This window comes from Lepidochelys kempii, chromosome 2, assembly GCF_965140265.1.
Source record: "Lepidochelys kempii isolate rLepKem1 chromosome 2, rLepKem1.hap2, whole genome shotgun sequence".
In the NCBI taxonomy this organism is placed as follows: domain Eukaryota; kingdom Metazoa; phylum Chordata; order Testudines; family Cheloniidae; genus Lepidochelys; species Lepidochelys kempii.
In genome coordinates, this window is record NC_133257.1 from 39,235,091 (window position 1) to 39,261,409 (window position 26,319).

At 41.0% G+C, this 26,319-nt stretch overlaps 1 protein-coding gene across 2 annotated transcripts in view; it reads right to left on the minus strand.

The window, feature by feature from the left end:
- Positions 1–1,743: 1,743 nt before the first annotated feature.
- The window catches only part of SPAG1 (sperm associated antigen 1), a 66,827-nt gene continuing 42,251 nt past the window's right edge, over positions 1,744–26,319 (minus strand). For both annotated transcript variants that reach the window (XM_073330448.1, XM_073330449.1), the window contains exons 14-19: positions 23,057–23,232; positions 12,666–12,807; positions 9,876–10,002; positions 5,307–5,471; positions 3,279–3,653; positions 1,744–3,117 (exon numbers count right to left, since the gene is read on the minus strand). In XM_073330448.1, coding sequence (XP_073186549.1) covers positions 2,986–3,117; positions 3,279–3,653; positions 5,307–5,471; positions 9,876–10,002; positions 12,666–12,807; positions 23,057–23,232 — 1,117 coding nt within the window. In that variant the 3' untranslated portion in view covers positions 1,744–2,985. The remainder of the gene's footprint in view (positions 3,118–3,278; positions 3,654–5,306; positions 5,472–9,875; positions 10,003–12,665; positions 12,808–23,056; positions 23,233–26,319) is intronic.

The window sequence follows — 26,319 nt, forward strand, 5'->3', positions numbered from 1 at the left end:
TATCCTTTCTTGATTTTCCCCCTGCTCAGTGTTAGAATCAGGAGTGGAGATTACACGAGCATCTCCCAACCATTTCCCCTGAATTCCTAGTTTAAAGCTTTTTTAATCAGTTGTGCCAACCTCCAACCCGGAAGTCTATTTCCCTACCTACTCGGGTGGAGCCCATCCCGTAAGAAGAGTCCTCTGTTCATGGATGCCTCCCAGTGGTCAAACATCCCAAAGTGCTTCTTATAGAACTACTGCCTGAGCCATCTGTTGATCATCATCATCTTGTCTCACCTTCATTCTCCTCCTCTAGGGACAGGTAGAATCCCACTGAAGATCACCTGAACCTCAATTTCCTTAAGTGTCTTCTGCAGCCTGAAATAGTGTTCCTCAATACATTCTGGTGAGAATCTAGCTGTGTCATTTGTTCCCATGTGAAGGATAATCACTGCTGCCATTAGGATCTTCATCATCATCAGGTCCACATCACATATCTTAGCTCCTGGCAGAAAGTGCACCATTCTGTTCTCTGGATCAGCTCTGATGCCAGGCCTGTCTGTTCTTCCTAGTAGGAAGTCACCAGTCATGTTGTCCTGCCTTTTCCTAGTGATAATGTGATTCTCCAGCCTTCCTCCTGTTCTTTCTGGCTACAAGTCCTCTTTTATTCTCCGTTGCAATCTTCTGTAAGTCATCCTGTATCCTTCTGGAGCCCTGAACTCCAGGTATCTCCCCTTGCTCTTTTCCTCTTCTTACAGGACTAGCCGCTCTTCTTCCTTGTCATCCCTCCTTCAGTTACAGCCTGCTGTAACCCTTCTTCATTTTCCAACTCAACAAACCTGTTTCCTGAGCTCTATTTCTCTTTCACTAGCCGGTCTTTTCCTATGCCCGGTTCTCAGTCACATGCTTCCACTGGCCACATTCCTCACCCACCAGTCTCCCCCTCAAAGCTCTTCAGTCCAGCTTGCATCTGTTAGTCTTGACTTTTTCCTTTAAGCCTCCTACGCCTTCCCTCCATCATCTGCTCAAATTCCCTTCAAAACTCAACCATAGTTTCTACCTGCATCTCTAAACCTTAGATCTTCTCTTCCATCATCTCTAACAGGCAGCAGTTCATACAAACGAGTCTCTTTTCAGGTACCTGTTCCAGGATCATGTACATCCCACAGCTTCCACATCTGGTCATCTTCATTGTCTCTTCCATTCCTTGGGTCACTGCCACTGCTGCCTCTGTACCTGTCATAGAACCATAGAATATCAGGGTTGGAAGGGACCTCAGGAGGTCATCTAGTCCAACCCCCTGCTCAAAGCAGGACCAAATCCCCAATTTTTGCCCCACATCCAGAAATGGCCCCCTCAAGGATTGAACTCACAACCCTAGGGTTAGCAGGCCAATGCTCAAACCACTGAGCTATCCCCCCATCAGAGCCTTCCTGCCTACATACCTGTCAAGGAAGAAGAAAAAAACAAAACACCACGCCCACACCAAAACACAACTGTACCACAACACACCCCTTCTCCTAACCTCCCCTGTTTATAGCTCTGTCTGCTGGCTCCTGTGCTGCTGGCTGGCTGGCTATTTGGCTGCCTTCATAGGACCCCTAATCAGGGAAGCCCCTTCCCCTAAGCAGGGTTTAGCTTCTCTTACAGCACACTGTCCCCTGCTAGCCTCTGCAAACTGAACAGGAAAAAACAAAAACACACAAACACACACACTGCCCCTAAAGGAACAGGGGCTTGCTTCCTCCCTTTTCCTCCAACAGAGCTCCCACTTGAATTCCCCTGTTTACAATTCTGTTTGCTGGCTCTGGTGCTGCTGCTTCTCTATACCTTTAGAGAAATAAATTTATTTTGTACTAATATATGCCTGAGACAAATTTACATGAAAATAACATTCCCAATCTCTCTCGTTTTCATAAAGCACCTACAGATTTAATGTACACTAGGGATAGAGTGTGATCAAGTTAAAAAAAGAAACAGTTAAAGGGGAAAAACACTTTTTTTTTTTTTTTTTTAAAAGAGAGCTTCCTCTGCTTTCAAATATGAAAATGTTGGAATAGCACAACTAAAAATAAAGCAGAACTGTTAACTTAAATTGAGTTCGTGAAACTACTATTTTTGTTTCTGTCTTCTCAAGCATGACTGACCAGCAGAGTAGCTGGTGTTTTAAACAGTTGTTATATATAAGTTTCAAAAGAGTCAGATACCTTTATTTCTAACTGCAGCCACTTTTTCTTAGGATAAATTAAGCAAAAATTTATTACAACAGAATAAAACATTAAGATAGCACACAGTATTTCAATAATAGCATATGATGGGGGGGGAGGCTCTATAAATGAAAATTTGTCACTACCAATAAGTACCGCTTTCAGAAACAGTACAAAAGCATAAGCAATTCTGCCACAAAAAATTTCTACATATATAACAATAAAGTACTCTTTTTTTCCCATTTCAAAAACGTCACAATTTAACAAATTATATTGCTTCAAAGAGTTCCATCACAAACTAGTCTAGTTTGATTCATCTTTGTTGTTAACCTGTATTGCACAAACAGTATAAAAATATGTTTTTTGTACATTCCAAGAAAGATGACATTAAGCAGTTATTTAACATCAGAAAAAAATTAACAAAATCTTTTTTGTAAACACAGGACTTGTCTATACGATATGTTAATCCGCACTAGAGGAGTGTGAATTCTAGTGCCCACTAGCATGTTGCACATTAACTAGCCCACATTGACCCTGCTGGAGTGCACTCTATTATATATATAAATCAATATATTCTAATTTGATCAATATATTATCAAATAATATGACCTATGTTATTAAATACAAAGATGTGCATTATGCTATAGGTTAAAAATGTATACAGTTACAAGGAGCAAATTTTACAGCATCTTGAACAATCCAGGTAAAAGACTGACTTTATCCCATGCAAGTCTGCATAGTTCATACACCCAGCCTACCAACATCAACTATATACATGCAAAAGTTAAAATTCTGTTTAAAGTTCATAAACCCTTTTAAGACTCTCCAGGTCTTCTAAAGAAAATTGGTGATTTTGCTTTTTTGAAAGAGAATCAAACAACTTCTGAACCTGCTCTTTTTCATTCTTGCTAAGAAGCGTCAGCACTACCTGAAAAAATATAATTTGTATAATTAGTGCACATAGGTATAAGTTTTCTGTTTTTCTGTTAAGTGCTAAATTTAATAAGCTTTATACTGCATTGAGATTTTTACATTTTGAGTTTCTTGACATTTTCATAGAGAAAAATTGCACTGAATATATGATCTTACCTTAAACCTTTCAACTTTACTCAGATAAAGAAGGTGCTGATACACAAGGCCAGGGTCTTTTCCAAGTAGATGATATTCCAATGCCTGCATAAAGATCAGAATGGTATCCCCCTCTAGTTTGTTACTTAGCAGCATTGGCAATTTTTTGGGATCAATAATGGTTAAAAGATCTGCACAGGCAGCTTCATCCTTCTTGGCATTCACTGCATTTATAATCTGACCAAACTCATAGGCATTAGATGGTTCTGAAATGAGAAGTTTTTCAGAGATTTTCAATGGCAGACTGTTTTCAGTTCCTCCTTTGGCAATTTGGTAATTAAGCACAGCATCCTTTGAGGTACTGGTCTGTCTCTCCTCTTCATTACCCTCATTTACCTTCACAGGAAAACAACAGATCATTTTAATTTTGACATATATAATATCTCGAGTTTCATAAACCAGATGACAGCATGTCCTGCACTGATACCACTAAATTAGAGTTTACCACTTTCCTCATCTTGTGGGAAGACTTTTTGGAACATGATGGCTATTCTCCTTTCTATGTCCCACTTTTCCCTTTACAGAAATGGTATCCTAATATTCATGCAGGTTAAAAGTTTGTTTTTCTTAGTTAGCAATGCATTATTTTACACTTGTCTTCAGTATTTTGCACCCTCTTCTTAAGGAGAAAGCTGAAAGTTTTTGGCAGAAAACTAAATATAGGACCAATCACATCATAGTTTCAAATATACATACTATCTATATGAATTATAGAGCAACAGCAGTCATACTGTATTTTAGTCATAGTGAATAACTACTAAAAATAGGCTGTCTTTCAAAACATGAAGAGTCATGAAATTGGGTTAACAGAATGAAAATTCAGGGGTCAGTATCTCTTGAAATTTATATAAAATTTTTCTAGAAAGTTTTAGGGTATAACGTCTTTGCGTCTGGTCCGCTATTCTTTTCTCTCTTCAATAATCTGATTGTGTTCTCTACTTCTTTCTATTAGGGGAGGTTTCTTGATCTTATATGTAGTATATTTTGGTTAAAATGAAAAAGCCAACTTCTAGATTATGCCAGTTATATGAAGTTCCCCAAATCCCTTTGACTTTGATGGGATTCCTGCATGGGACCACTTGCACAAATGGGTCCTGCCCTAATGGTTTATATTACCATTATATAGTTCCAGTTTTAATAAAAGTTATACAACAGTTTTCAAAATGAGAGACCCAAATTCTAATCTCAAACTCTATAGATCAGTAGCGATATTTCTTGTAATAAAACAAAGAAGAAAGACACCCATTCTTACAGGACCACAAACATTTAGTCACAGAGAAATACCACCATCAAATGATTCCATATTTAACAGTGACTCAGTATTATCTGGGCACCAGCAACTCAGCGCAGTTGTTTTAACCTAGAATATTACATCACTTGATTCTTTTACTACAATATCAAAATTAAGGGGAAAAATAGCATTCTCTGATGATTTTGTAGATTTTTCACCCACACTCTATTTCTCCAATGCATATTCAGTATTCCATTCCTCCACCAAACTGCCAAACTTAACTGAAAGTATAGCCTCTGACAGCACACACAGCCACAGGGGACTCCTGGACAGCATGGCCTCTTGCTGGTTCCCCAAAACAACATTTGAAAGAGACCTGAAATGTTGCATCATCAGATATGACAGCTATTTTGAACAGTGTTTTCTTCTGGTTTTTTTAAAAGAACATGTCCTCAACTTTAACATCTGAAAGTTTCTTGTTTAGGCATTACAGTCAGTTTATTTCTGCTGGAATTCTGGATGTACCCTGAAGCATCACAGATTTAATTATAAGAGTCTGATTGGCATCAAACACACACAACGTTTAAGATGTGAGTAAATTGGCATGTTTTTAAAACTAGCAAGTACATGAATAAACACACTATATGTACGAAGTATTAGCTCAAAATATCTGTCAACATTACAGAACAAAAGCCCTATTTTAATCTTCTTAAGTGTGTGACTTCAATATTGCCTGCTTTGCAAAAGAAGGAAAATACCTCTTGTATTTTGATTTTCTTCCTTTGCTTTTGTTGGCTACCTGCTCCAATACCATTTTTAAGGTTAAACAACTGGGTGATCTCTTGTAGTTCCCTCTTTGCTTCAGCCACATTTGGATCTATCATAAGTACTTTGCTGAGATCATCAACACTGGCTTGGTAATTCTGAAAGGCAAAGAGGAAAAGTAAGTTGTTTTCATAAAACAATTCCAGATGCCACAGTAGGAGAATTAGCTAACTGCCACACTACTGTTCACAATTATTCGGAAAACTGCTGGGATACTGACAACAAATGAGCAGAAAGCAGCTAGATTTAGATTTAAACATGTATACTAAAGAAAACAAAGCTAAGAATGGGTTCTCTGTTCTGATGTTAACACTAATGTTATGCAGCTAAATATTTACAGATGATCTCTATAAATATCCAATTTGTAAATAAATTTGCTCTCAGAAAATCCACCCCCATTAGCAAATACATTATTAAATAAGGCTGCTTTTATGTGTATTTCCAATTTGCTGACATGATGTAACTTAATGTCATACCATCATCAAGATTGATATAATATGGTCCAGATATACTTAACATAAATTCTGCCAAGACACACAGCTTTAAACCGATATTAATTTAAAAAAAACAAAAACACACGTTATCATATGCACCAGAAGATCCAAATAGGCTACAGCTCCATAATCCAGAAACAGCTAGACAGAAAGGACTAGATTCACACAGAAACTTCGGCATGGTGATGCTGAGCATTGCCATACCTAACTTTTTGGTGTCTAGAAAAACACAAGGATTCACAAAGCTTGAGTTTGGTGCCTTGACTCCCTACACAATGAATGGGGGAGAGATATATGCCTTAGGCAACATGCGAGGCAGCTCCTTGTATAAGCTAGCCAATAGGAGATACCAAGCGGGGGGGTAGGGGGGAAGGAGGGGTGTGCGCTAAACCGCATCCCTCTCTCAGAGATAGGCACTAAGTCCAGGCTCGAGGGAAGCACCTATGTCTTCCTAGGTTTCCCTCTGCTTAGGATTCTCAGCTGCAAACCCTCTCTTGGAGTTAGGCACCTATACTGTTTTGGTGAACGGGGGGAGGAGGACCTCTCTCATAACTTTTAGCCCAGTGGTTAGGGTACTCACCTGGGATGCAGGAGATGTCCATTTCAAGCCCCCTCTCCAGATGAAGGGGAGGAGGAATTTGAATAGGGATCTTCACCTCTCAGGGGAGTGCCTGAAGCACTGGACTATGGGCTATTCTGATCTGGGGCTCCCACACACTCTCCTATTGAAGCTATTCCACTGTGCATAAATAATACAAAAATCATTAGGGGAGGGGAGGGAAGAGAGCATGAGAATGACTCCGTCCTCCTGCTTCACTGACTTTTTTCAGTTATTTTATCCACATTGGAACAACTTCAACAGGAGAGACAGGCAGGGGAAGGAATAGTAGCAAGGGGCTCCATCAGTTTTTCCTGGTGAAGCTATTCCACTGTGGATAAATAACTGAAAAAAAAGTCAGTGAAACAGAGGGACTGGATCCTGGCTATCCTACCTCCCAGGTGAGTGCTCTAACCACCAAGCTAGTGTAATTCAACAGGAGAAACTGAGGGAGCTTCCCTGCTACCACTGCTCAGAAATGAGTGGTGATAGGACCCGCACCAGCACAGCAGACAGGCCCCTGACACTTCCACTCCAAGTGGGGGTGGGGCTATGATGCAGGGGCAGGCCACTGTGGGCCCTGTTTTGTGGTGTTCTCAGGGCCCTGGATTACCTTGATATGGTCTTGCTTCTGAGTGGGGGATTTGACTTTGAGCAGAATGGCCATTGTAAGGGCTTTATACAGTCCTCAAATACGCAGCCACAAACAGCCAAGCAGCTTATATTATGTGATAAAAAACAAGTTACCGTGTGTGTTCCAGTTCGCGCGGCTATCAAAGTCACAAGATACGTAGTGGTAAATGTTCATGCACCTAAGAGACTGTTCATGCCCTAGCTGTGAATTTCCAGTATAGAATTGTTTTTCTTCCAGTCTCTATTCTCCTTCTTTACCCTTTCAATCTAGACAACGTTCACAGATTTAAGAAGTTTTAAGTGTCCCATGCAAACTTTTTAGATTTAAATTGAGCTTCTTCTCTCCCTCCTCTGGAGACTTTCATTTTCACTAGCAGAAACTTTTCCTGCTACTCACGCTAACTTTTCCCTCTCAAATACATCTCAATAATTTTACTGACATCCACATGTACCACATTAAATTTCACTCCATCTTTGATATTTACTCTTCAAATATTTATTACATGATTTATATTTAGAATTTGTTTTCCTTCCTCCCTTTTACATCTTTAGATATTTAATTCTTCACTTTTAAATCAATCAAAATCTGAGATCAATTTTGTTTTTTTCTTCTGTTTTTGTTTTGTTATTTATAATTCTTGGAGATGGCAACACTGCAATGTCTTATCCAAAGAGAAGTCAGTCATATGATGTGGTGCTGACAGCTAGCCAGCTCAGGTCACAACCTCAAGAAAGTGTTAAGTGTACCAATTCACTTGTTAGAACAGAACAAAAGAGGATATCACATTACATGTACATGGCATGTGCCTAGTAATTACATTTGCTTTAGATGCATGAAAGCTAGTGAAATAATAATGTTATTGTCTTGACCTATCTGTTTCCTGTGACTGCTATCTTTGTACTTAATTAACCTTAGATCAAAGATGTATTAGGATAAGAATTTACTTGATGTGCAAACTTCATGAAAACCAGTGACTGGCACCTGTACTGGTTTTCACTTATCCATCCCTATTATAAGGAATAGCAGGCAATTGCATTATGCATATCACTGTAATTGAATCACATGTGTATGCATAGGAAGCAGAATGTTAATTTCAAAGCAAGGAGTCCTCCATGTGGTGACCCAAGGTCAAAGATCAAAATGCATTCTTCATCACAGGAAGAGCCCATGCTGTGAGTGCAAGCATTTGCCTGACTGCTTTCTCAGGAAGACAGCTATAAAAGTATGCCCTGAGAACGATCCTTATCTCTGGACTGATGAATTCTGAGCAATTGGACCAAGATCCCTAGAGCCATTCTAGGAAACCCTGACAGACTTTGGGAAACCAACAAATTACTACAATTTTGCTATCATACTGGACTTACAAACTTTTATTCACCTGTAATGTATTTTACCTGCTTTAACCTCTCAATAACGCATTTCTTTTTCTTAGCTAATAAATCTTTTGTTTAGTTTACTGAAGAAACTGGCTTCAGCGTTGTCTTCGGTGGGATATGAAGTATATCTTGACATGGGGTAAGTGACTAACTCTTTGTGGCTGGGAGTAACAGAATGTGTGATGATCTTTGGTTTTAATAATCTTTCATTGTTAAGTCCAGTTTGTCTGGGTGGTCATAGAAGCTGGAGTGCCTAAGGGGACTGTCGGTGGCTCCATGGTAAGCTAGTATAGTGATCCTGTAGCACATATTTGTTGCTGGTTTGGTTAAATCTAATTATAGAGTATACCACCAATCTGGATGTGTCTGCCCTGTTTTCTGACCGTCTGAGCCAACAGCTGTGACCCATTCTGGACACTGTGACAGATGATCTTGGGAAATGTATATGTGCTAGGTCCACCTGTGTTCTGTGTGTGCATATGGCAGGTCTCACACTACAAGTATACCATGTAAAGTGTATTTCTGTTTACGTCTTCAATAAAATTACAAACATGTTTTTAGAGTACACAAAAATGGGGAAGTTTCTTAGATTCTTGAATTTCTTCCTATATTATTTTAGGAAGAACAAATGCCTCACTGATCTCTGACTACCTGTTTGGCTGGTTAAATCACTCTCAAACTTCACTGTCACCTATATTAATTTCTAGAGACTACAATGACACAGAGAGGTCAATTGCAGCTGATCAATTACAGGTTACTTAACAGAGCTAAGGAAAACATTTAACACAAAGCAATACTTTGTCTTCTCACTGGTTTTGAAGAGAGGTGAAATTTTCCTTTTTTTTTTTAAGCTGCTGTAGTTTTGCAGATTTTTTTTTTTTTAATAAGAAAAGGAATCTGATTTTGTATCATGCTTACTAAAGCCTACATTTGGAACTCATAGTAGAGTATGAAGGCAACTGAAGGAAAAAAAGTGTACATTCAGTCTGCTGCGTTACTTGATTTCAAGCCATTCCTTATCTGCATGCTCAGCAGTGCTCATCATTACATTGGGGAGACCTCAGCAGGGGAAGGAGATTGTATGAGTATCAGAAAAAAATTAAAAAACAGTAGAATCTTGTTTAACTCAATTCCAGTTAACCAAAACTCTGAGTTACTCCTTGACATTACTGCATGCATGAATCAATTACATGAAATCGTTATTCAAATAATTCTTTTGGCCCCAACATATTTATACAGTGCTTTACTTTTGCCAAGTACTTTACCAACATTAAAAAACAGCCAACATTCCACACCTCTCTTGTATTTACAAATCCACTGTAACTATGTAAGTGTCTTTGAACGAGATAGCTGCAAATTTAAAAATATTTAGGAATACCTGCCTTGTTCTTTTTTCTTACCTGTAGTCCTTTGTATGCTAGAGCTCTTCTATAAAAAGCTTTGACATTAGCATCTTCTATCTGAAGAACACGATCACAATCCTGTTTAGCCTCTTCATATTGATTCAATTTTAAGTAACAGAGAGCCCTAACAGAATACAATAAAACACAGTTCGGTTTAAGGGAATTGTAACATATTGCAGTGCCAACAATTTCTGACTCTCAAAGGTTAACTATGTTGCTTGTTAGAATTCAGCATCAATACATTTTTTTAAACTTTGGAGTTCTTCAAAAATATGTATAGTACAGATTATTACAGCATTAGATTTATAATATTTCCACATGGCCAATTCCTGCAATCTTTTCTCAGACAAAACTCAATGAGACTTTCGCAGTTACATTAAACACATGGGTAAATGTTTGCAGTATCAAGGCCTATGCCAGCATAATACACCCTAATACTGTAATGGGGCATTAGTTCAATAGTGGCTATGGAAAAAAAAGAGAGTGTCACCTAGTTCATCACTACCACTACTTTTGGCAGCACTTTGCAGCTAGGTATTACTTGGAGGTCTCACATTCAAGTACTGACCCAGTCAAATCGTTCTTAATTTGTGCGAGTTGATGGGATTACAGCAGGTTTAAGAAATTCTATAAAAATTAATGCTGCTTCATTGCCGTTTCTAACCATCCAAAATGGGTAGGGATCTCCTACTCTTCAAAGTGGACCGAGCATATTAAATACTGTGTGAAAAGTCTCTTCCACAGGCACTGCAGGAAGATTTAAAAAGGACACTACACGATCCACTAAATTGTGGAACTGCATAGCATCCTCAGAAGGCAAGTAGGTCGAAGCCACTCCCACATGTTCATCTGGGATAAAGATAATCCATTTCCAAATGCTCCTGCTCAAAGGGAAAGCTACCTCCTCATCTTCCTCTCCTCAGAAAGCATTTCTGGCATGACCATCTGTAATGTTGGCCAATCTGGAGAAGCCAGATCCGAGGATCTCAGGACTGCCGTATCCTCCTAATTTCCTCCTGCTAAAGATCCAGGTCTGCATCAGAGGTAGAATGCAACGGGGATAACAGTGGCTCCACAGGAAAATATGAAGATCCATCTCTTTGTGGGGATCCTGTAGGGCCATAGTAGGAAGAACCAGAAGCACCTTCTGACCAAGTCTTCCTAACAGGAGACGAGGACGATGATCTTGGAATCAGGGAAACATGCCTCCTTTTGGAAACCACATATTTCATATTTGGAACCAATGAACATACCAGAGCCAGAAGGTGAACGTGGGCTGCCAAGGTGACAGAGCTCCCTGGGACCAAGGATGTAGCTGGAATTGACTTAGGGACAACAATGTATCCAAAGAAGTGGACAACATCAGATCCAACATTATACACAAATCCATCTCCCTTGCTATTGAAGCTGGGGATGGAATGGGTCTTTGCTTCGTAACTGTAGAGGTCTTGTCAGAATCAGACAGATCCAAAAGTTCTGAGGAATGGGAACTGGCATTGGTAACAAACAGTTATGTCCCTATGCTGCTTTTTTCTTCAATGTCAGGACAGAGGGAACTGAAGGAGCTGTTGGCCTTGATTCTGTCACCAATTCATTCCATCTTCCTGGATCTGGAAGTGGAAGTCGGAACTGATGCTGGTCCTGCAGCCTCAGGAGTTCAGCCAGGGTCAGGTAATTGCAAGCATGAGGGTTGGCACTAGTGTGGTCAAACTGTCTCTCAACTTCTCTTCCAGAACAGAGTTATTCAGATCTGACCGCATGGCCCTCAGTTTGGACTTGCATAGCTTTGAGGGCTTGACTGGGGGAGCTGAAGGAACATGATCTGGCCCTGACAGGGGTTGCAGCCTGTTAGAACCATTCAGTCGCGGGGAACCACTGGAAGCCCCAGCAGCTGAGACTGGTCTCTTAGACCCAAGATGTGAGGACTGATTGGATCCAAAGGATCTAGCCAAGAGAGCTATCTTGAGACGTAGGAACTGCAAATGAAAGTCACCCTGTTCTTGCAAGCTCTGGGAGTGAAGGTTTGAGAAACTGAACATCCAGAAGGTGAATGTCCTCCTCTCAGACACTTGAGACCCCACTCCTCTCATAAAATGCCAGGAAGGCAGTTAGGCAAGAAGTGTACCTCTTGAATCTCAGGTTTCAGAGTAGCAGTCGTGTTAGTCTGTATTCGCAAAAAGAAAAGGAGTACTAGTGGCACCTTAGAGACTAACAAATTTATTTGAGCATAAGCTTTTGTGAGCTACAGATCACTTCATCGGATGCATCTCAGCTTTTTCTGTTTCAATTCCACCATAGTTCAGAACCAGGGAAAACACTAACTATACTAACAAAGCTAACACTAACTATCTAAGAAGAGAAAGGCTCTGGCATCAAAGAGACCATAGAGGTTCACATCTGTCGAGGTATACTGTTGGAAGGAACTGAGGCGGTGAGGGGGCTCTCTGACCCCTTTATAACCTTGCCCTCAGAATATCAGTGACACTGAGGAGAAAAGCAGGGGGCATGAGATTGCTTTAGCTGACACTGCTAGAAGAAGGTTCTACCACAAGACAGCGCAGCACCCATAAGTAGGAATATGCAGAACCACTTGAAGAAGGATAGATAAGGTTTAAAATAAAAACAATAGTTATTTGAACCACAACTCAAACATGTGGAAAATCTAATTCTCTGTTTATATAAAAAGGTGACTCAGGTGGCATAAAATTAATATCTGCAGACACAAAAGAAAATCATCATAATATATTCTTATTTATTACACTTACAAAGTGTGGCAGAGCTCTTTACCTGTTAGTGTAGATAGCACATTCCTTGGAATTTAACTTCATGCACTCGTCGTATTTCATTAGAGCTTCTTTATATTTACCCTTCTTTACCAATTCATTTCCTTCATTCTTAAGGGTCCTGAAATTCTCTTCAGTTTTTTCACCTTGGTAACAAAAGGACTAAAATGTTATTTAAAAAAACACCAATTCGTTAAAAGTAGATTAATAATCCACCCAGATTAAGCAACAATACATTGCCCCTGGAGTATCTTGAGGGTCAAAATTTTGATTCCTTGAGTCACAATCTCTCTCCTCGTCTCCCCACTGCTCCAAGGAGGAAACAAATTGTACCATGCATAAACCTGGCACAGTGTATGCTCTCCAAAAGTGCTGCTATACATTGGGAGAGAGGGCAGAGCCAAAGTGCCAAGTTTTAAGAAAGTCAAACCACAGAATGGGTGGAACTCAGTGGCTCAGCACCTGGAACCTGAGTTTGTTGAAGTGCTAAACTATCTTTTCACAGCAGAAGTAATCACAAGTAAAAAATTAATCATATAGTAAACAGAAAATATTGAATGATGCATTTCTTAACGTAATAAAAAATCCAAAAATTAAGAATCTGAATAAATGTAAATTAAACTATATAATGGCTTAAATAAATGTATATAGGTGTAGTTTATCTCCCTGGTTAGCAAAAAAGCACCAAATTTAGCATAAAGGCTAGATTTAGTTGAAAATCAACATGTTTTAATGGTTACCAACCAAAGAGAATCAACTTTTCTTTAGGAAAATAACTACAAAGTACAAATGCAAAAGGCAATTAAAATTGATTTAAATCATGATTAAAATCAATGATTTAAATGACACTGATTTTAATCAATCCACCCTGGTTACACTTGTCCGCCCTCCCACATTCCCTCCTTTCTGTTTCATCCTCTTGTTGCATCTTTTCCTGAACTAGACTGCAAGCTTTTCTGGGCAAGAACTCTTTCTTACTATGTGCTTGTAAAATGCACAACACAGTGGGGCGCCAGTCCCCACAAATAACAAACAACAACAACATCATAGCCCTTCATGTGCAGTAATGAAAATCTAAATTTACTGCTGTTAAAAATCCTGCTAGGCTTAAACTTGTATAATTTCTTAGATTCAGTAAACCAAATATAAAGAGACCCACATGCTTAACAGACTGTATACACAAGGATCATTTTAGCCAATAATGAAACTGAATAAGGTCTTGGGGTAAAACATGGCAGCCATTCTGCACTAGAAACACTACAAAATAATGTACTTAGGGGAAAATAAAAAGTAACCTATCCAGTTGAAATCAGAGGGGAATTAGACAGGCAGCATGTAAATAGCCTGAGTCAGAATGTGGCCAGGACACCAGGGCTAATTATTCCAACTGTTGCTAACAGTGCCAGGTGACCACAGATTTTTATATCTGAAAGAAGTACTGTCCAGTAGCCCTGTGTTCAGGGGTTAGCCTATCTGTGCCAGCTAGTGTGTGTAACAATAGCAATGAAGACAGCACAGCATGGGCTTCAGAATAGGCTAGTGAGTCAAGTACATATCCAGAGTCTATGCCAGGCTTGTACTACCCTGCATTGAAGCCTACGTTGCACTGTGTTCACTGCTATTACCCGCACTAGCTGCATTCAAGCTATCTCAGACAGATTAGCCCATGCAGCTTTTCCTGTGTAGACATATCCTAAGAGAAGACTATCACCTTCTCAGTTACCCTTCACCAGGGGAAGTAATTATGCAGACTTCATCTAATCCCTTTGTAAGTAAGTAAATGTATGTATGTATGTATGTTACTAACCTAAAGTGTGTTCCCACCCAGTGCACAGTTGTTGGAGATTTTTCCCTCAGCGATACTCTTTGGGGTGGCATGTGCACCTCACCTGCCTCGCATCACCATACAAAAAAAGGGGGTCAGAGTTGCCCCCAACTCCCCCCCCATTGCTTTTTACCAAAAGACTACAATAGGGAGTGGAAGGAGGGTAGGTTGTGGAATGGATATATGTAACATATCTCAAAGGAAAACAGTTATTGCTAACAACAGGTTAGTAATCATTTTTCCTCTTCATATGATTGCACATATCCTTTCAACTTCAGGTGACTTTCAAGCAGTTTGATCTGGAGCAGGGGGATTGGAGTCTCCCTGAATAATGATTAGAGGACCACACATCCAAATCTGGCATCATCTCTTGATTGCTGACGGATGACATAATGTGAAGTAAAGGCATGCACTGATGAACAACCAGCCACTTTGCAGATGTTACTCCTGGGTGAAATCTGCGCCACGTGTGCAATGCAGAATTTGTGCAGAATTAATGTTCTATGAAGAAATTCTTTTCCCTGCAGAACTGGCAATGCAGAGCTGCTGGCCAACCTCTAGGGGCCACTGGACCCATGAGAGCCCAGCTCCCCAGCTTGCAAATAGACACTGCCAGGGAGAGGAGCTGGAGGGTTCCAGGCAGCTGCATTTCCCAGCACACCCTGAAAGAAGAAGGCAATGTGCAGAAAACTCCATACAAGCCTTGGACCCAGCATCAGGCTGTTTCTCACGCTGGATCTCTGGGCTATGTGGAGAAGGGGGTGCGAGTGTCTGGGCCAGGGGGCCCTGTGACTGTACTCTTGGGGAAGGGGGTGCAGATGTCTGCCCCCCCAACTGGGCTCTGAGGGGGAGATGGGAAGAGAAACAGGAACTGGGGTGTCACAGGGGTTTCTTTAATTCTCTACTCCTGGGGGAATTTTTTTGTTGTCTGTATTGTTACATACATAGCTGCTGACAGGTATTTTGAAATAAATTACCAAAATAATCGAAACTGGTGTGATTATATAGTGTTATTCTGACAAATTAAATTTGCAGAATTTTGCAATATTGTTCCAGAACATTAATTCTGCACAAATTCTGCAATCGCAGAATTTTTAATTTTTTCTGTCATAGGACTGGAGAAAAATGAGTGATTATCAATTGGCGGGTGGACAGCCAAGGTAGCTGCTAGATGCCATTAGTTCCATCAAGGTCCAAGACCTTATAACAAAAATAGTCCAGCACATGACGGATCGGAGTCTGGACCAGGGAAATGCCTTTTTGGTGTGACCAAATGGAGAATCTTTTCCACTTTTCCAGGTAAGTAAACCCAGTAGAAGGCTTTCTACTATTTAAAAGTACATCCTGAAGCACCTTTGAACAAACCTTCTCCTGAGGAGTTAGCTCAGAGCATCTAGGCAGTCAGGTGGAGGGGGCAACCAGGGTCATGAGAGTTCAGGTCTGCATCCAGTGGTAGTGGCAATGCAGCTCTGGGAGACACGGTCAGTAATGTGGAAAACCAATGTTGCCAAGGCCACACTGGAACTAGGAGTATGACTTGAGCGTGGTCCTGCCTGATTTTCATCACCTCTAGATAGAGCTGGAACTGGAGAAAAGGAGTGCAGGAGCTTGTCCGTCCAGCGCTACAGGGAAGCATCCATCTGAGACCTTAGACTGTGTGCCCTGCTTAAGGGCAAAAGCGATGACACTTTCTGTTGACTGTTGTTGTAAACACGTCTGTATGGGGAGTCTCCCCCAATTTGAAAATGAATCTGGCCTTGTCTGCGCAGAGACACCATTCGTGGTGACTGGTGAAAGATCTGGTTAATCAGCCTGCACGATGGTTTTGAACACCCAGAAGGTGAGAGGCCTTGAGATGGAATGGAGTTGACAATACAGGAGTCCCATAGTCACACTGCCTCCTGGCATAGCACAGTCAAATTGGCCCCTCCTTGCCTGTTCACATAGAACATGGCCACTGTATTGTCTGTGAGTATGATTTCTTCCCTTGATGTGGGGAAGGCAGGCTTGACAAGCTAGCCGGACAGCCCTCAATTCTGACATTTATATGTACAGTTAAATCCTGAGCAGACCATAAATCTTGAGTCTGCAGGGACCACAGCTGAGCCCCAGGGTCAAAGCTGGTTGAGAAGGAGCAAACAGAACCCCACACACTCATTTGAAGGGTCTGTCCACCAATACAGAGAGGCCAAGATCTGAATGGGCACCTGAACCACCACGTCTAGAGGATAACGAGTCAGAGTGTACACAGATACCAGACACCCTTGCAACTTCCAGTGACAGAGCCTGACAAGCCAAACTTTGTAAATCCATGAAGCCCTATGCCCCAGATATCTGAGACAATTCTGTACTGTCATTGTAGGATGGGCCTTCAGGTCTAACACAATGGTCAGCATCATCTGGAATCTTACCTGGGGAAGGAAGGCCTCGGCAGAGTCCAAGACCACGCCTATAAATTCTATCTTTTGTACAGGTGACAGGATTGACTTCTTGTATAGATGAGCAACTCTAGTGGAGTTAGAGTGGATGACTGACATGCCAGACAGTACCTATGCCTTGGACTGGCCTGCCACCAACTAGTCGCCTAGGGAGGGAAATATGTGAACTTCTGACTTCCTCAGGAATGCTACCACCACTGCCATGCACTTTGTGAACACCCATGAAGTTGCAGACAGGCCCAACGGCAGTACTGTAAACTGGCAGTGGCACTGATTTACCAAAAACCTGGAGGATTTCCTGTGGCTTTGATGTGTTGCCACATGGAAATATGTATCTTTTAATTCGAGGACAGCATACTAGTCTCCAGGATGGGAAAAATGAAAGCCTGTGTAACCATGCAAAACTTTATTTTCTTCAGGTTTGTTGAGCTGTCACAGGTCCAGAATGGGTCAGAGACCTCCCTTTCGGGATCAAGAAATAATGGATCAGAGGAATAAAACCCCTTTGTTCTGTATAACTGAAGAACTTCCTTTATGGCTCCCAACTGGAAAAGAGGTTGCTTCTTCTCTCCTCATGAGAGTGGTCTCTGAAAAGGGATGAAAAAGGAAGGGAGAAGCACGGATAGAAAGAAACTGAAGAGTATATCCCAATTCCACTGTGCATAAGACCCACTGGTCTGTAGAGATGTTGCACCAAGCACTTAGGTAGTGAGATAACCAGATGGCAAACTGTGAAGTAGGAGAGGTTGGCAATCCAGAAACTAGTAGGCTGACCTTGACAAAACACATCAAAATATTTGCTTAGAACTCCCAGGCAGTCTAGATGAACAAGTATCTATTGCAGAAGGAGAGAACGGTCTTCTATAACATCTGCTCTCTTTCCTGGCCAGATCTTTCTGATGAGGTGTGAAAGAAGGATAACAGTGAACCTACTGAGGACAGAACAGCTTCCTCCTTAGTGCAGATGTATAAATGCCCAAAGACTGAGTGTCGCCCTGAAGTCTTTTAGGCTATGCAGTTTGTCATTTGCCTGCTTAGAGAAGAACGATGACAATTCAAAGGGCAGATCCTGTATCATCTGTGAAGACCTCTTAAGGAATATCCAATGACTGGAGCCATGGGCATCTGCATATATTGTAATGGACAATGCCATGGCTCTAGCCACAGAACCAGCAGCATCCAAACTGACCAGAAAGGAGATTCTAGCCACTAATTTACCCTTATCAACCATGGTGAGAAATTTCTGCCTCACATCCTCTGGCAATTTGTCTTTAAATTTTAATAGATTGTCCCAGAGGCTAATGTCATAGTGTCCCAGCAAAGATTGCTGGTTACCAATCCTGGGCTGCAGACCTGCTGTTGAATAAAGTTTTCTGCCAAAGAGATTCACTTTGTTTGCATCCTTTCCTTTCAGGATTGATGCCTGTTGACCCTGGCATTCTCTCTCATTGGCAGCTGAGAACAACCACCACCCTGGAAGGGGGTGGGTGAAAAAATGTTCATTTCCCTGTGAGGGGATATATCTGCACTCAGCCCTTTTTTGCTGGGGGGGAGGAAGGGAAAGTTTGAGTCTGCCACAGCATGTTAGTGGGCTCCAAGATAGCTTCATTATTTGGGAGTGTCATTCTAGATGGTTCCACAGAAGCTAAGATGTCAACCAGCCACTGTAAATGTAGAGTTAACAGGTCCTGATGAACTCTGTAATCCTCAGGGGATGATGAGGCACATTCCAACACCACTGCCTCATCATGCGATGAAGGGGAGGAGGACAAAACCAACTGTGGTGGAGCCTCCATCAACTCCTCTAAAGGGAGATCCAACAGACCAATTTTCTCCCGCTCAGTACCAAGCCTGGAATCAGGAATGGTCTTCCATGGGACCTGGCGTGGTAAATCTTGGTGCCTACTCAAAGAAGCAGAGCAGGGAGGGTGTGGCGACAACCTGGAGGCATGCAGAAACCCCCAAAGGGTTCATAATGGCCATTGATAAGGCCACGGAGCCCAATTTCTGCCTAGGCATGGGTCTCTACTTGATGGCCAAGACAGAGCCTCCAGGGGATACCAACAATGGTAGGCAGTAGAAGGGGAACATTGATGTTTGTGGTCCAGGGGTGACATGTAGGAACCGACCTCAGAATCCGCAGATGAAGCCACCTCCTCCAACAAAGAAAGAGCTGTTCCTATGAGTGCAGAGGTTCGATGTCAGGTGCCTGGAGATGGTGGTTCTTGTGAGACAATGGCTGGTTTCCCTGTGGACGGTATCACATGAAGAGGCATGCAGGGAAATGGAGGCACTCACGGTATCATATGCTGGGATGACGACAATAAAGGTATCGTAGGTGCCAGTACTGGGCAAGAAGACTCTTGGACTGCCAGCAAAGCCTGCACAGAGAAACTCAGCAGAGTCTGCCTCCTGAGTACACAGTACCAAGACAGTCTTCTGTATGGTTCAATTAGATGCAGCCACTTCAGGGTCGGTCTCAACAGCACTGGTGCTGGCATCAGAGTTGACAGGATTAAAATCCCAGCAAATTTGACACCAATCCCTAACATGAGTCTCCTCAAGACACTTCAGGCAACTGGAGTGTGGGTCACTCACTGGCATCAAGTTTTTTTCAGGAATGTCAGGGCTTGATGCCGGTGACTGAGGTATGCCCTGGCAATGGGAATTGAAGTGTTTAAAAACACTTCAAAAGAAAACCTATTTCTATTACTAACAAACACTAAAACGAATACCAACTGTACACAAATATGAGGGAAAGATAATTGGAATACCATATTCCAACAACCATTACAGCCAGTAAAACGGAACAAGGAGGGGTCGGGGTGGATCTGTCCTTTATACCTTTGTGTGGTGGTGTGAGGCAGCAGAGAGCTCATGTGCCACCCCAATGGGTACTGCTAAGAGAAAAATCTCTGACCACCGTGCACTGTGCGCACACACACCTGAAGTTAATGGACATCTGCAATCACTCGAAGAAGAATCATAGAAGCTCAGGGTTGGAAGGGACCTCAGGAGATCATCTAGTCCAACCCCCCTGCTCAAAGCAGGACCAATCCCCAGTTTTTGCCCCAGATCCCTAAATGGCCCCCTCAAAGATTGAACTCACAACCCTGGGTTTAGCAGGCCAATGCTCAAACCACTGAGCTATCCTCCCCACCCCCCCCAAATGCAAAGAATGCATCCCCCCTCCCCCCCCCCCAAGAATGCAAACAAGGCCAAATCCACACACTAGGTTCAACAGACAATCTTATACCAGACCACCACGAATTACATTATCTTTTGATTTAGACAATTATAACTAATTTGATTAATTTTCAGAACAGGTTAGATCTTATCACTACAAATCTGACCACTTCTCTCCATGATTACCTGCAAACTCTTCTTCATGGGAAGGTTATTACAGAGTTATATAGCCAACGTTTTAATTCTTACAACTGGAATGATTTAAAATAAGTCAATTTTAATTCAAAACAAACAGCAAGTTCCATTCCTGAGGTTACAGAAATGTATACCATCAATCCTTACCAAAATCACCTTTTCAAGCTAAAAATTTAAACATTTATTAAGCAACGTATCTAACTGAACATAAGAACTGCCATAAAAAGTCAGGCTACTGGGCGAGATGGACCATTAGTCTATCTCCAAAAGTGGCCAGTACCAGAGCTGCAGTCAGACCAGGGCAATTTTGGAGAGATCCACCGGTCTTTCCATCTCTGCTTCTGGCAGTCAGAGGTTTAGGGTCACCCGAGCATGGGGTTACACCCATGACCATCTTGAGTAATAGCCACTGATGGACATATCCTCCATGAACTTACCTACTTCTTTTTTTAATTCAGTTACACTTTTGACTATCACAGCATCCCATGACAATGAGTTCCACAGGCTAATTGTGAGTTGTGTCAAAAAGTACTTCCTCTTGTTTGTATCAAACCTACTGCCTATTAACTTCATCAGTTGACCCCTCGTTTTTGTATTTTGGGAAAGGGTAAATAATGCTTTTCTATTCACTTTTTCCACACCATTCATGATTTTAGAGTCCTCTATCATATTCCCCACCTCCCACCCCCATCATCTCTTTTCCAGGCTGAATAGCCACAATCTTTTTAGTGTCTCCTTGTATGTAAGCAGTTCCATACCTTTGATCATTTTCGTTGTCCTTCCCTGAGCCTTTTCCATTTCCACTATATCCTTTTTCAAATGGGGCAACCAGAACTGGACACAGTATTCAAAGTGTATGCACACCATGAATTTACATACTGGCATTACAATATTTTGTCTTATTTTCTATCACTTTCCTAATAGTTCCTAAAGTTCTGTTAGCCTTTTGACTGCTGCTGGGACCTGAGCTGAAGTTTTCAGAGAACTATTCACAATGACTCAAGATCTCTTTCTTGAGTGGTAACAACTCATTTAAAACCCACCGTTATATATGAGTAATTGGGATTATTTTTTCCAATGTGCATTTCTTTGCACTTACCAATGTTGAATTTCATCTGACATTTTGTTGACCAGTCACCCCGTTTTGTGAGATCCTCCGGTAACTCTTTGCAGTCAGCTTTGGACTTAACTATCTTGAATAATTTTGTATCTGCTACTTCATCATTACAGAAGTGAAAGGTAAAACCAATTTCTGTCATTACTGAGGACTGGGCAAATTGGCAAAGTGATGCATTTATAACTTTAAGAAAAACACTGTAGTCTGGGAAATTTAAACTCAAATTAATTGATTAAAAATGCTGTTTTATCTCTCCATTTATCTAGCTTGCGTTCCCTACATGGAAAGTGATTTTCCGTAGTTGTACTGTGGTTGAGTATGCAATACTACCCTTTCCCTATAAAATCCATATTACTGTAAATGATTACTGCCTGGTCTTATTCTTTGAGTCAAATTTCCTTCTCAGGCAAAATTCTAATGCACATTGTTGGTATTCAACAAACAAATAATACTAACATCAATTTTCAATCTTACCTAATATTACCAACATATCTGCCTCCACCCCTTCATTTATTTTTTGCTTAGTTAATTCATCTTGTACATAGATCTGTTATAACTATAAATGTGTTTTTTGTTTGCAGTTGGTATACAAAAGGTCAAGAGTAATTCTTCAGATCACCTTTCAGACAGCAGTAATATCATTAATTCTTTAGTATCTCAGGAGTGGAGGTTGATTGAGGACATGCCTTTTTCCGGTAATAAATTATGGTTAGATCATCTAATGCCATGGAGATTAGGAGAGAAAAAAATATTTCCTGTAACTGAAACTATGTCTACATGGCCATGTAGTTCAGACTATGGGGGATGTGAACTGAAGAATGCATTGTATAACTGTTCTGTGTGGACGTTGCTAGTGCAAACTGAAAAGTATCTAGTTCACATTAACATAACCCCATTTGAAGAAGGCTGTGCTAATACGAACTAGGTATCTTTTAGTTTGCACCTGCAGCATCCACGCAGCACTAGGCGCACACAATTCAGACAAGCCCTGAGTTCCCTGAAAACTGCATGCTTTAGAAACAAACGTTTGCCATTCTTATGGGTTCACCACGTTGTATACTTATCATGGAAGATTAGGGTTGGAAGAGACCTCAGGAGGCCATCTAGTCCAACCCCCTGCTCAAAGCAGGACCAACACCAACTAAATCATCCTTGAGCTAAGAGGTAACATTACTAGTGGAGAGAGGCTATGCAGTAGTCACAGCAACCTTCTATCATGATGTAGAGCACGACTCTACTTTTAAAATAAATTGATGTAATTAAGGTTAAGTAAATAGGAAAGTCACTGGACAGTTTCAGTGGGTATCAACATATTGCTGATCAATATTCTTACCAAGTGCATTTTTATTTATTTATCTATTTTTATTTATTTATTTTTCTAAAAGAAATGCACATTGAAAACTCATCCACTGGGTGGTAAAGAAGCGTAACATTATGGATCTTTACAGGTTATTAAATCCAATTTTGACCATTATCCAACTTATCCTTTCAGAAAGATTTGCTATTAATATTATTTAAGTATATTGCTTCTTCAGATAATATTCTGAAAAGCAATGGTATGTTTAACTTTTGTTAAACTATATAACTATATTTCCATTTTTCTACCTCTACATATTTGCATATGCTATACATACTCTTCATCTCTGACTGTCTGTCTCCATTGAAGTCTGCAGACTTCTTTCGCTTAGTCTCTGAAGTAAAACTTTCTTCATCCCATTTGTGTAACTGAGCAGAAAAAGGGACAACTGGAATTGGTGGTAGCTTCTCTCTCCAACTTGGTCCATCTTGAGCTATTAAAGTTCTTGTTATTCTGAAGAGAAAAACACACATTATTTTTCATATTTTTTTTCTTTTTACAACTTAACTTCAATTTTAAAAATATTACTGCCCTTCAATTCTTTCACTAAAATTATTTAAGCAGTTATCAGTAAAGAGACTAATTAAAAAAAAAAAATCTGATAGGCCAGGTCTACACTATCACTTACTTCGGTATAACTTTCGTCGGTCAGGGATGTGAATAAGCCACCTCTCGACTGATGTAAGTTACACCGACTTAGGTGTGGACAGTGCTATGCCTCTTGCGGAGGTGGATTTATTTATGCTGATGGGAGAGCTCTCTCCTGTTGGCATAGAACATCTTCACCAGATGCGCTACAGCGGTGCAATTGCATCAGTGCAGCTGCACTGATGTAGTGCTTCTAGTGTCGGTTTGCCCATAGTGCCCAGTTTAAGTAGCATTGTCCTGAATTTTTTTAAAAAGATCCTTAGTTTTTTTTCCTTAGAGTCTTTATGCTCTTTGTTGGTATTTATACAGGTCTTTTCAGCAAAGGAGAAACTCACATAGGCCTGGCCAGTAAAGCATTTAAGCATGTGATTGTTTGGCTGGGTCAGGGCCTCAGCTAGTGCGTATTGAGAGTTCCCAGCCTCTTGCAGGATTGAGCCCTGAGTCCTGCTTAATGTATAAACTAAAACCGGAATTTTTTTTTTTGTTAATTTATCTCAGATGTGAAATTAAAGGCACTGCTTGTAACATTATATACACTAGTTTCAGACACAAATGTACTTTTTACAGCAGTTGATGCCACATTAAATACATACAACTACTTTCTGAAACACTACTGCAACTCAAAGTATGTATTACATTGTATTTTAAGACCTTCTTGCTCTACAAGTCTCTAATTAAGCATGAATTATTATCCCCATTTAAAAAGTAAAGAAAATATATTTAAAATGGTCTCTTAACTTGATTCTTTTCTTAAAGAAGTGTACTTTCACTGCTCCCAAATTGTAGGCAACTAGTTTATTCCAACCCATAGCAGGCCCAATATAAACCCCATTAAAGTCAATACGAGTCACCTGATTGACCACAATGGGCTCTAGATTAAGACCTAAATAAATCAATCTAACCTATAAAAAGCTTGACAACACTGCTATACATTTTATAGCATCTTTTAAAAAGAAAATATTAAATATTAATGAAAATGGATTAGAAACTTTTCTAAATTAAGAAAAAAGATCAGGAAGAGCTTAGGAACCAATTCTTGAAGGAAAATTCTGCACTGTCCAGTAAATTATGCTACATTCAAATTTTATTTCATAATCTTGCAATCTGCAGGCGTATCAATCCCACCACTGATGCAAAAATATATTATTATATATGACAAATCCTTTTTCATTAAAAGAAACAATTGATATACATCTGAAAAGGATTTAACAATGTTGGATGCAACATTAAAAATGAGGTTGGCATGAAAGAAAGTAATCCAGATTGACATTTCCTGCCCTTGACTTTAGTCTTAAAAATTGTTACAGTGCAGTATTTACACACTGAAGGGGTTTTTAGCATTATAGTATAACTACAGAAGATGAACAGTTAGGGCCCAATCCCGGTCTCCTCACTCCCACAAGACCAGAGCCATCCCATGCAATTCTGGGGCTCTACACAGCCCCCCCGTGGTGGGGGTGGGGCCCCAGGCTTCCACGGGGGGGGGGGAGGGCGGGGCTGGCTTGGGGGAAGGGGAGAACCACCCCCCAGCACACACTGGTGGCATGGCTGAGGCTGGGTCGCTGCACTCCCACTGCTGGTGAGTGCAGGCCCAGCCTGGCTGCAGAGCTCACAGGAGTGGGGGCGGGGCTGGGGCGGAGCAGGGGCAGGGGTTGGCCTGCACTCACCAGCAGTGGGAGTGCAGACACCCAGCCTCAGCCATGCCGCCAGTGAGTGCTGAGGGGAGGGGCTGGGGTGAGGAAGGGGCCCAGGGGAAGAGGTTGGGGGGAGCAGGGGCTGGAGCAGAAGGCAGCTGCGCAGGGCACCAGGAAATTTGGTGCCCCAAATTTCCTGGTGCCCTGCGCAGCTGTGTGCTTTGCATATGGGTAAGGACGGCCCTGCACAAGACCCTCAAAGGTCTACAAAAAGACTCTATAAGAGGTTGTATGCAGTGCTGCTGTACCAGTGCTGGTCCCAGGATATCAGGGACAAGGTGAATGAGTCAATATCTTTTAATGGACTATCTTCTCTTGGTGAGAGAGACAAGCTTTTGAGATTCTACAGAGCTCTTCTTCAGATCTGAGAAATGTACTCAGTGTCACAGCTAAATCTAAATACAAGGTGGAACACACTGTGTACATAAATAGTTAACATATACTTCAAGGGACCATTCAAGGTGAATTGACCCATTAACACCTCTACAGTCATGGGGCTTTCCCTGAACAAGCGGCATCCCAAGTCTGGGAAACACTGCATTAAAGGATCTTATGATGAACACATCTGGTATGTTTCAGAGTAACAGCTGTCAGGTTTCAGAGTAACAGCCGTGTTAGTCTGTATTCGCAAAAAGAAAAGGAGTACTTGTGGCACCTTAGAGACTAACCAATTTATTTGAGCATAAGCTTTCGTGCATCCGATGAAGTGAGCTGTAGCTCATGAAAGCTTATGCTCAAATAAATTGGTTACTCTCTAAGGTGCCACAAGTACTCCTTTTCTTTTTACATCTGGTATGTATATGCAAGCTCATTCATCCTGGCCAGTGAATAGACACACTAGATTTATGGCTTATTACAACTATCTGTAACCCACTAAACACCACTCCCAGCTTCCCAAATGACTGAAGATGTGTTAACAGGCCACTTTACCTTGAATGGTCCCTTGAAACAGGTGTTAACTACTTATGTTAAACTATCTATTACACCTTGTATTTAGCTAGGACACTGAGTACACTTCCCAGACCCAGCTCAAAAGTGTGCCTCTCCTACCAACAGAAGTTGGTCCAGTAAAAGATATTGCCTCATCCACCTTGTTTCCTATAAGAGGTTGTAACTATATTTACACAATATATTTTGTGTAATACAGATTACAAAAAAATTGCACTATTTTACAGAATAATAGACTGAAATGGATGCT